The 12507-nt window shown below is 34.8% G+C and overlaps 1 protein-coding gene across 3 annotated transcripts in view; it reads right to left on the reverse strand.

The window, feature by feature from the left end:
• Positions 1-12507, reverse strand: part of ZNHIT6 (zinc finger HIT-type containing 6) — a 54916-nt gene that overhangs the window by 21196 nt on the left and 21213 nt on the right. For all 3 annotated transcript variants that reach the window (XR_004348741.1, XM_032624801.1, XM_032624793.1), the window contains exons 6-7: positions 2677-2745; positions 1168-1248 (exon numbers count right to left, since the gene is read on the reverse strand). Coding sequence is in view for 2 of the 3 variants with exons in the window: in XM_032624801.1 (XP_032480692.1) it covers positions 1168-1248; positions 2677-2745 (150 nt within the window). In the remaining variant the exon portion in view is untranslated. The remainder of the gene's footprint in view (positions 1-1167; positions 1249-2676; positions 2746-12507) is intronic.

Consider the following 12507-nt stretch of genomic DNA (forward strand, 5'->3'; position numbering starts at 1 on the left):
TGTGTCCAATTTGGTGGCAGGTATTTTGTCTTATTGTTAAATATATGACCAGCAATAACAATTAGATTATTGGTAATAAGAGGAAAAGAAACTCAACTCTGGTAGCGGTCCCAGAGACACCGCTTGATATGTGACATGGATTTGTTTGAGTCTGGGCACCACTTTCTATGAAAAGTAGAAGATGAAATTTAACTAGAACTGAATCAGACACTTCAGAATCCACTCTGTTTCAAATTTTAACCAAAACAAGTATTCATAACCTAAGCAGGTATCAGCCGGTGAAAAGAAATTCCTGCTCAGAAACACGAATAACTCACATATTAATAGTTTCCTTTTTTGAGTGCTGCTTACTATGTGCTAGACTCTGTACTAGAACTGTATATATGTAATTTTTTACAAGCTTCGTAACAACTCTATCTAGTAAACATCATCGTTCTCATTTTACTGATGGAAAAAATTAAGGTGTGGAAGTAAGTTGGTTCCTGATCACATAGCTAATAAGGGACAGAATTAGCTATTCTAACCCAGATATTCAAAACTGAATCTTTCCACTATGCTATGTTAACCATTTTTGTCCATGGTGTGTTTCTGGACAGGAGGCAGAGTGTGTATTACTCAGTTTTATGAAGACTTGGCTGAAATAGGATTTCCTGTCTTTAACTACTTGGAAACTCAATTTTCAGAGTTTTTAGTTCAACTGTGAAAGGCAGTTTAGTTTAAGGGGTAAGGGTACAGACTCTGACTCCAGACCACCTGGATTTGAATCCTAGCTTCCCTACTTATGAGCCATATGAAGTCACTTAACCACTTTAAGGCTCAGTTTCCCCATCTGTAAAATAGATATAACGGCAATAATCTACCTTAAAGGGTTATTGTGAGGATTAAATGAATTAATACATTTATTATTATAAGCTTCAAAGAGTAGTATCTGGAATGCAGCAAACAGTGTTAAGTACTGCTGTTATTACTATAACCAAAATCCTTACCCAGAGCATCATCTCTGACTGACAAAGCCTTGAGTACACACCAAGGAAATGGGACAGAAAGTAAACAGTACAGAAACATTATACTCTAATAAAGACATGGCTTTATTTAATAAATATGCATATAGTAAATACCTCAACATTTTTAATAATTTCAGAAAGTTACAAGATTTTTGAAACATACCTTTGACGAATTACAGGATCAGACTTTTCAGGATCAATGTAAGGTCTTAGGATTTCATTAATAGTTTTATCATCTGGTACTCTTCCCAACAAAAACAAAAACAAACCTTATTACTTATAATTTTCTATTAAAGGTGTTAATTTAGAATTACTAAATATTGTGGCTTTAAAAAAATAACTGAACACAGACCTTTTATTTTAGTCTTAGCAAAATATAATATCTTTTTAAGCAAAAATTACTTAGGAAAAAAGCTCAAAAACATTTCTTGGACACATTTAACAAGTCTTAAAAATAATATTTTGAGAAGTTCCCTATAAATCAATTATAAAAATACAAAGCCTCATTTAACACACTCCTGTTTTCAAAGATGAAAAGAAAGATATCACAGTGAAGTAGATTTGAAAGTTGCAGAAATCAAAAATCTGAAAAAAAGGTTTCAGATGATGCTAGTTTCAGTGCATGTTCAAATTTATTTATTCTAAATCATAAGACCAGGTTAAAAAATTGATACTACTCTCCCTGGAAACAAAGCATTTTAGGTTTACCAAATTTCCTGTATGTATGTCTGCATATTGTTTTATACTATAAAGTTGTAGAAACAAAATTAAGACACTGTTTTGAACTAGCGATTTTCCTTAATCATTTATACATATTCATATACACTACTGTGCTACACACCCCACCTGTAAAATATGAGTCCTTTCCCTGTCTTTAGTCTGGTATGCAACCTTAAATAAGAAAGTTCTTCCCTAAAATCCATATGACAATTACAAAGAGAGGACATTTATGCATAATGTGAATATATGCTAAAGATATTATTTAAAAAGCAACTTAAAATTTTCCTAACCCAAGGAATCAAATAGTATATCACCATTCAAATTTTAAAATAACATTTGAAATGTTCATAATATGAAAAAAGTAGGATAAAAAACTGTTATGCAAATTACTTCCAATTATGAATACACACATATACATGTCTAAAATCATGTATTTTCTGAGAACACACTATGATGTTAATAGCAGCAATTTTATCATAGCAGAATTTTGGCTTATTTTTCATTTCCTATATAACCACCTTGCTTAAGATTCTTCCTCTTGATTCAGCCCTCTTGATTCTCCCTGCATCGCTCTCCTTAACATCTGTCCCCATGCTGAAGTAAACACCACCATGATTTCTGTGCTAATCATTTCCCTTAGAGCTCTACCACCACTAAAAGTATTCCTAAGAAGTATACTTTCATTTTTTTCATATTTACATACGAAAATCATACTCTGAATTCTTCCTTAACTTGTTTTTCTCATTCAACATTATGTTTGAGATTCATCCACGTTGATATGTGTAGATGTAGTTCATTCATTTTCAGTGGTGTGTAGCATTGCACTGTATGAATATACCACACTTAGTTATCCAGTCTACTATTGACATCACGTTTAAGTTAACAGTTTATTTCAAATATGGAGACAAAATGAAAACAAGTGAGTTCTTAACAGACAGTCGTGATACTATACCTTTTTTCTACATACACAGCTTGACTCTGAGGAAACTGGAGCTTCACATGCCAACAAAACTGTTGTTTTCTAAGACAGAAAATAAACATGTGGAGATCAAGGCAGACAATAAAAGTCTGAACAAAAAACTGATTTCTTGAATTTTTGTTTTCAGATAATAATTCTAAAAGTATTCTTAGAATTTAACATATTTTTTCTACTAAAAAGTGTTTTCTCTTTTCTAGGATTTTAGAGGCTATTTTTTTTTTTTTTTTTTTTGCGGTACGTGGGCCTCTCACTGTTGTGGCCTCTCCTGTGGCAGAGCACAGGCTCCGGACGCGCACGCTCAGCTGCCATGGCTCACAGGCCCAGCTGCTCCACAGCATGTGGGATCTTCCCGGACCGGGCACGAACCCGCGTCCCCTGCATCGGCAGGCGGACCCTCAACCACTGCGCCACCAGGGAAGCCCTAGAGGCTATGTTTTTTAAACAATATACTTGCAAGAGGTTTTAAGAGGAAAAAACATTAGGCAGAGCAGTTCGAAATTCCAAGGACTTCGCATTCTTAAATTAGAAGGCAATTTCTCATAGTTCAGGGGCTTCTGAGATCACTTTGCTACTGCTTGAAGTTTACAAATAAATTTCCTTGTGACTAAAAATAATGAGCTGATGTCTCTGCCTGACTAGTCTGGAAAGTAGGTGAATGAAGTATTGTCTGGTTGAGACCAGCTGGCTGCAGATACACTTCTGAGCCATGAGTACTTGCATTCAGTAGCAAAACAGGAGACAAGTTGGTTGCTAAGCAGAATGCACTCTGAGTTAGTCCCTTCGCTTTCAGTCTAAACTTTGGTTTGATAACAGGATCAACAGTAATAATTCACTAAACGTGTGATTTTAGAAAAATAGCCATATGCTCTATTTAACATATCTAAATGTGGTGACACCAGACACCATTCCTTTTTAAAAAAATTTAATGCTCAAAATAGTCAATCCATTACAGAAATTTAAATGTCTTCATTACATGATCGTTTTGCACATTCTCCTTACTTAGAAGAAATTTCTAACAACCCACTGGCAAGTTAATTGCCAGCTGTATGTCCAAGCAATGGCTAGCATCTCCTATAAAACTATCCCTTAGCAGCACGAGCCCAAAATCTAAAATAATTTTCTTTTAATACAATCTAGCAGAGTATCTCCCACCAAACATTTATACGATTTAAGCAAATTTTTGTCTGAGGACAACTAGCATAAAATCAAGTAAAAATCCTTCTATTAGGGTAAGTAATCACAGATTTGGTTAATAACAAGACAGTTTTGAGCACTAGTTAGAGAAAAATATGCTTGATTACGCTTATGTTGATAGTGCCACTTATCACACAAGAAACAAGCATGTTAAGTTTAATATTTTTTTGGATAGAATAAAGTTGTAAAGCACCCCTTACTAATTTAAAGGTCAGATGTCTAAAATCTCAGAGGAAAAAACTTAAAAAAAAAAATCTGAATGCAAACCACAAAGTTACTGGTTTTAAACAAAGAAGTCTTCTAAAATGAAACACCTTGCAATATTTGTTATCTGTGAACAGGCATCGTGTAGTATCACTATCAAGAGGCTGAGAGATACCACATTTCTCTCTTACTATGAAATAAACTGATTTTTTAATCTTAATGCACAATATGGTTTCTTTCTAAATAAATTTGATAAGTTACATGGGGAAGGAAAAAGTTGACCAACTTGTCATCTTGTGGAACTGTAAATCATACTCAGTTACCCCAACCATTGCTTGAGTAATTTCAAGAAATATTCACCTTTCTTAACATTCAGTAGACCCTAAATACCTTCAGAAAGTACTTAACATTCCAAAAACAAAGAGAGAAAAGCCCTTGAAAATAATTTTATTTGCTGTAGTTAGTTGTGGTTATAAGGAAATCATTCATTACTTTTATTATATATACATTGCTAAATTATGACTATTATAAAAATCTTTCTATATTTGGCCTCAGTTCAAATATGAACAAATCTGAAAAGTACGTTTAGTTTTAAAAAAATGTGATGTTGCACTATTTCAAAAACAAAAAGAGAATAAAAACATTTAATGTAACCATAATCAGATTTAACCAACTTGTATATTGCCATATTTATATGCTTGAGATGCTTTTCTTCTAAGAAATATAAGATTATTAATATGGTTGATGAGTCTTTTTACTGTTCCTTGATCCAATTCTCTTCTCATCATCAGAGGTAACTACCATCCTGAGGTTGGGTGTTTATTTTTGTCATCCATGATTTTATATATATATATATATATATATATATACACACACACACATACACACATATATACATATATATATACATATCTATAAATAATACAGTATTTTGTGTGATATCAAAATTTATTTCAGTGTTATACTCTAAATATCTTATGCTTTGCTTTTCATTTACATTATGCTTTGGAGATTTATGAATATACACGTAAATTAGTTCATTAATTTTAACTGCTACATTGTATTCCATTGCATGAAGAATGCTAAAATCTATTTATCTACTCTTTACTGATAGACATTTATGATTGCTTCCAATTTTTTTACCATTTGTTCTTTTTCTTCCATATTAAATCACAGTAAAGAAAAAAATAAAAGAATATCCTCAGGGATGGGACCATCATTTACCTTTAACTGGTGCCCAGAACTAAAAGTTAACTTCATTGAAAAACTGCCTGTACTTTTTTACTCTATGGTAGTATAAGAGGCATTTGAGAACAGTAATGCAGAGTATAAGATTTAAGAGTGGACAAAGAGGTTGAAGGGTGTTGTATAAACAATTCCTGAAATGAGTGAGTTAATTATCTCTAAAGTAGTTCTTTAGTTTTCCTGAAATTGATGTGGTCCTGACACAGGCAACTAAATCTCTTCCTGCGCCTGAAAGAATTGAGTTTGTTTCTCATTTTTCATAAGTATATATAGTGATATATGTCCCACTTAAAAAAATACACATACATCAAAATCCCAACAACATTACTTATGAGGGGAACTCTGAGTCCCCCTCTTTTTTGCTTATAAGTTTTCTGAAAGGACAGATTTTGTAAAGGAAAAAATTAAAGAATGCTTCGGTGAGTATCTTTAGGCATATACATAACTGTTGCTGTGTTTTGGATTATTTTCTAAAGATAGATTCCAAGAAATAGAATAATTAGGATAAAGCTGGGTTTCTCAACTTCAGCAGTGCTGACATTTTGGACCAGATAATTCTATTATGGTTTGAGGGGTGGAGGTACATTGTCTTGTGCATTGCAAGATGCTTAGCAGCATCCCAGGCCTCTAACCATGAGATGCCACTAGCAACACCCACTCCCTTAGTTGTGACAACCAAAAATGCTCCCAAATATTGCAAATGTCCTCCGGGAGGCAAAATCACTATTTTTGAGAACAACTGGGACAGAGGTTTAAACATTTATTATTGTTCTTAATGCATTAGGACTACTATTCCCTAAATTCAATAAAATGCTTTCAACTATAATAATGTCATTGTGTCCTTGTCGTATTTATCAACGTTCTCAAGAATAGAAATACGGTACCCAGAATATTCTCAGTCACTTAGGCACTCCAAGGCACTATGTTTAGAGTTTGATAATAGACTGGTGAAGTAATGGTGGTAATCATTAAACCTAATGTTCCCTTCTGGACAACCTGATAAAGTAACAGAAAAACTGACCCCTTCTCTCTGAGTGCCACGAAACTGAAGTAACTATTCATGCACAGCAAACCCTTTTCTCCTCCTCCCCCAAATATCCACACACACACACACACACACACACACACACACACACACACACACACATTCTCTCTCTCACACACACATACCCCATGCATTTTCAACGGGGGCAGCATCACCCAAAAAAGGCTGAAAACTGGTTCTTAGGAGGGTAAAAAAAATCTTAGATAGTATAATGGTTTGTGGCCCTTTAGAGGGCGCCTGTACATAAACAGATATATAGAGTATAACTGTGGTATCAAAATATTGGGGGCGGGGCTCAATTTGAGGGAAAATGTTTAAAAAGCCTCCTTGGGAGGCAATAATGAAAAAAAATTCGAGAAATACTTATATGTATAAGTATTAAATGACGAAAATAAATATTTTTTATACTTGATTTTAGTGAGTTAATATAGGACACTTATTTAACAACTCTTGCTTACTAGAAACTATTAAGGATCATTTTCTCCCACAGTTTCAAGAAAGTAATATGTGGATGAAGACACAAATTTGGGGGGGAAGTACTATACCTATATACTCAATTATTCTTTTGACTTCATGACTTTATAAGTATGAAGGATATGCCCCAAGCTTTTAACTACGGTTATTTCTTAACATTGTGAAAGGACTTAATTCTTACTTTATGTGTCTGTATTAAATAAATTGTTGACATAATGACTAGTATTTTTTATAATCAGAAAAATCAAATATGTTTTCATGGGGAAGTGCAGGATGGTAGTCACAGAAAGGACAGCAATAATTTTAATATTCTTTTTAAACTTAAAAACATTTTATTATTAGAAGTGTTATTTTAAGGTGTTTCTTTTTTATCTCAGAAATTATTATCCAACCAGAACTGTCAAATGATTACTTATCTAATTATTTGACAGCTTCAAAGCTATCTTCCTCAAGAAATATGCTACGACTAAGAGTTACACATGGAGGCTGACTTCTAATAACTAAGATTTCTAATACAAAGTTTAAATAAGCATGAATATTTTTGTTCCTAAAAATAAAAATCACCAATTCTCATTCTATTCCATCACTGATTAACCAACATTTACTCAAAAAATACTTCTAAGGGCTTGCTAGGCATTAGGGATGCAAAGAGACCGAGGGGATGAGCCCAAAGCAGACCTCTTTTTAGGGCAGTGAGTCAACCACCAACCCACTGCGTTTTTCTTCCAAATCACTGTGAGAAGCTTATAGAGTTTCACATAAAAGAACCCTGTTCTTTATTGACACTGTACACAGAAAGGATATCCAATATACTGTAATGCCCAGAGGTAGGAGAGGGCAGAGATTAAGTGGACTCTGTCTGAAACCTATTTTTAACAAAATTTATTACTTCATGTGATCTTGAGCAAGAGACACATCTCTGTGCCTCAGGGTTCTCACAGTAAAATGGGGAGAACAGTATTTATATCATAGGATGAAATGAGTACATACACGTCAAGAGCTCAGAACATAGTAATCAAAAATGCTAGTTAATTTTTTCCATTGTTATAATTTTACATTCAGTTTAATGTCCTGTGAGTTATGAAGCTCAGAACAGAAATACTGATGGGGCCTTTAACTTAGAATATTGCGCCATGAATTTATAACCAAACTCTACTTACATGGAATTCAGTGTTTATGAAACTGGACATGTGGGCTAATGCCAGATTATAAAGGGCTCTGAATGTTCTGCCAAACAATATGGATTTCATTCTGTGGTTAGTGCACTACCAACAAAGGTTTTTAAAGAAGAGGGAAATGAGGGGCTTACAAGGAGATCTCTCATCCTACTATTTAACTCTAATAACTGTTTCTAGAGTATATTCGGGACATTAACTTTTTAGCCCTTGTTTGTAGTTATTAAGGAAAGTAGTTCCTACTACTTTTGAGAAGTTCACTGACATAGTGCAGTTTAAATATGCCTGGAATTTTTACTTATGATTTTTAAACACAGGTGACTCCACGAGGTAAGCTAAAGCTAGATTTTCCACAAGTCTGATCTTCAGAATACTATACCACTTATTAAGTTAGAAAAGCCTACAGGTTATGAAGACTACCAGTAGATCCTTTTACCAGAGAGCACTAGCAAGTAGCAATAACAATAGTCATCCCCTGGTATCCTGGGGGAATTGGTTCAGTCCTTCCCCACACTCCACTGCACAGATACTAAAATTGAAGATGCTCAAGTCCTTTATATAAAATGGTGTAGTATTTGCATATAACCTACAAACACCCTTACATATACTTTATCTAAAAAAGTTTTTTTATTTAAAAAAATATTTGGTTAATTAATTAATTAATATAGGCTGTGCTATGTGGGATCTTTTAGCTGTGGCATGCAGACTTCTTAGTTGCGGCATGCGAACTCCTAGTTGCAGCATGCATGCGGGATCTAGTTCCCCAACCAGGGATCGAACCCGGGCGCCCTGCACTGGGAGTGCGGAGTCTTATCCACTCGACCACCAGGGAAGTCCCCTCACATATACTTTAAATCATCTCTAGATTGCTTATAATACCTAATACAACATAAATGCTATGTAAACAGTTGCTGGTGTGCAGCAAATTCAAATTTTGCTTTTTGGAACCTTCTGGAGAGTTTTTCCCCCCAAATATTTTCAATCTGTGGTTGACTGAATCTGTAGATGCAGAACCTGCAGATACAGAGGGCTGACTAGTTTATTAAGTGCCTTTTGAATGTCATGCATTGTTCTAAATGTTTTATATGTGTTAATGTATTTCACTCTTGTAATTCTGTGGGATAAGTGCTATTATTTACAGGTGAGAACACTAAGGTAGAGAGAAGTAAGTCACTCCTCCAACACGATTATTCAGCTGGAAGGTGGCAGAGCTGGGATTTGAACCCAGGCAGCACATTAACTCCAGAGTCTATGCTCCAATCTAGTATACTATTATGAACTTTCCAGAAATGAAAGTTCAGTAACGAGCCATGTATTTTTCTGTACTGGTAATTCAAATGGATCTCAATTGTATTTTATTTTAAATATTTGCCTCCATATTTTAAAATCACTTTTAAGAGTTATAGTGGACATTTTGTCTCCTTGGCAACCCTTATCACCATCCTCGTTCCCAATCCATAACCATATTTTGATGAATGGATCCCATCCCTACCTCCAGGACTATACACTTAACTGTCTGGCTTAAGAAAATCACATCGTATGTCCTCCTGGACACAATGGTTCAGGATTGGGCAGATGACCTAGGCGGTCCACTCATGGTGAATTTCAGGTTTCCTGTTCAGTTATGCTGGGAAAGAAGCATTCCTAAATATTTACATAAACTGTTACAAGGATTCAGCTGACACCATAGAAGATACAATGGAGAATCAGCAATAAACTGGGTCCTTCAAGATACAATTGAGTCATTGTACCTATTCACCCTGAAGTCCATCCAACCTCAGAACATTCAGTTATGAGAGCCAATAATACACCCTATTTATAGCTCAAACCGGTTTGAACTGAATATTTTATTTCATGAAAAATAAAGCATCCTAACTTTGATACAAGGGATTAAATTTTTCTTTCTAGATGTCATCTTGCATTTCTAAGCAACAGAAAAGATAGACTAATCTGTATATTGTCAACTGTTATAAAATTTGGACACAGCAAATAATACCTGATGGAATTTCAGGAAAAAGGCATTTTGTTCCACTATGGGTTACGAAATCTTGTTTTAACTTAAAGCAGAAGGAAAATCTACAAAAATGTGAAACCCTTCAAGAAAAAAACAAATGTACAAAATATCTACATAATTCTTCACTCATAGGCATTTTATCTTTTTGAAATGTATTTCAAGATCAAAATTTAAAGTTTCAAACATAAACGTAACTATACTTCATAAAAATAATCCATCTATTTTATTAGGATTGGTACCATGGTAAGTGTTTTTGGAAGAGTGAATACAAAGGATCTGTGTAGTTACTTAGCATGGATTAAAATTACTGGAACTGGGGAGAATCAAAACCATAATTTTATGTCTCACATCATTATGAAAATACTTTGAAAAGTTCCAGTTATATATTATATTTTGCTCTTTTAAAAATCAGTTTCAAAAAAAAAAAAAAAATCAGTTTCACTACTACATGATAATAGGAAACAGGTTAAGTATGTGTATTGGCTTCAGTAGACAGTATATTAAGAAAATGGATATAGTAGGTAAAGATCGAAATGAAAAAGTACATTTTGCTTCAAATAACTGTAAATACTTGAGCACTTAATAAAGCAGTTCTCCACTGGGAGTGGCATTAATCTCATTTGGAAGTGGCTAGGCAGTTTTGATTGTTCCAAGGCTGGGAAGCACTTTAGGCATATAGGGAGCGGGTGGGGACCAGAAATGCTAACCTTCCTGTAATGCACAGGACAGTCCCACACAACAAAAATTGTCCTGTTCAAAACGCCAATAGAGCTCCTACTAAGAAACACCAGAACACAGAAAGGATAGCAGATATGTGCATAACAAAAACTGAATACCAGCACTAAATGCCAGCATCTGTTTCACATTAACTTTGGAGAAAATATGTACTATAGGAACTCTGGCAAAGGAGAAATAATGGAGAAGATGAACTACCACGTGTACTTTCACAGATGTCTAGGAAATATGAAAGGGGAAGACATTCACGGATTAAGAATATAACCAGCCTGGGCACATTTAGTTGAATATATTAGGAAATACATATACATACAACATAATATATAACTGGAACTTTTCAAAGTATTTTCATAATGATGTGAGACATAAAATTATGGTTTTCATTCTCCCCAGTTTCAGATGGGGACAACTATGAAGATCCACTATTTGGTATGGATCCTTTAGAGGAACAGGAACGTATTCCGCTTAAAGTATGACTCTATCTCAACTCCCTGGCATGGCATATAAGGTCCTGCAAGGCCCAGCCCCAGTGGGGCTCTCTCCAGTCTTATCCCCTACCACTTCCCAACTCCCACCCTAGTTTCTAGATATACCAGACTACTTACATTGTCTTCAATTTGCTACTCTTTTTGCATTTGATATTCTCACCATAGACTATCCTTCCCTCTGTCTGGATAAAACCCTAGACTTAAAAACTCCTCCTTGTCCTTCAATAATTTGCTCAAATTCTATCTTCTCTTGGGAGGACTTTCCAGTCTCCAGCTCCTGAGGAATAACATTTCCCCAAGGCTGGGGCACTGAGCCCTCCTTTGTGCTCCCACAACGCTCCATGTATCTTCCATCAGAGCATTCACCACACTACGTTATGAGTTCGCTGTCTTGTCTTCCCACTGAACTACTTGAGAAGAAGGACAGTGACTTACTGGCATATAAGTCAGTGGTTTTTAGGTAGAGATAAACATCAGAATCACCTAGTGCCTTTTTTTTTTTAATTAAACACAAATTATTTTAGAGTCCTTTAGGTGCACAGCAAAATCAAGAGGAAGGTACAGGTTTCCCATATATCCTCTGCCCCTACATATGCACAGCCTCATCTGGTTCTTTTATAATGTAAAGATACCTAAGCTCTACCCTAGGCTCAATGACTCAGGAATTCTGTTGGTCGGGCCCAGGTATCTGCATTTTGAAATTGTCCCAGTTAATTTTGATGTATACTCTATATTGAAAACCACAAAACTGGCACATTATTGTCCGCATCTTACAAATAAGGCAATGGGCACAGAGAGGTAAATAACTTGCCAAGAAAACTCCCTTACACATAAAAATTAAATTAAATTTTGTCATGTTTAATACAAAATAAACATTTGAAAATTATTAAATATATTATTATTCCTCTTTTAAAAAGTAAAGACACTGAGGAAGACCCTTCATTATTTTGGGTAATGAGAAATACTTGAAAGAGATATTTCCAACTGCCTGAAAAGTAGCAATTTCAAATGGCGGGGGGATAAAGAAAGGAAGGTAATTTTAGGCCATGGAATAGAGTACAACACTTGAGAGCTTCAGGCAGTCCATCCAAAGCCACATGAGATGACAGATTTCACCTACTGGCAGTTCTGCCTATGACCAGCGAAGGTATCTCTGAGCTAATGACTCCAGTGGGTACAAGAAGCATTAAAAGATTCTGAGCAGGTGACCATCATACTAAAAACATGCTT

This window comes from Phocoena sinus, chromosome 1 (genome assembly GCF_008692025.1).
Source record: "Phocoena sinus isolate mPhoSin1 chromosome 1, mPhoSin1.pri, whole genome shotgun sequence".
Taxonomy (NCBI): domain Eukaryota; kingdom Metazoa; phylum Chordata; class Mammalia; order Artiodactyla; family Phocoenidae; genus Phocoena; species Phocoena sinus.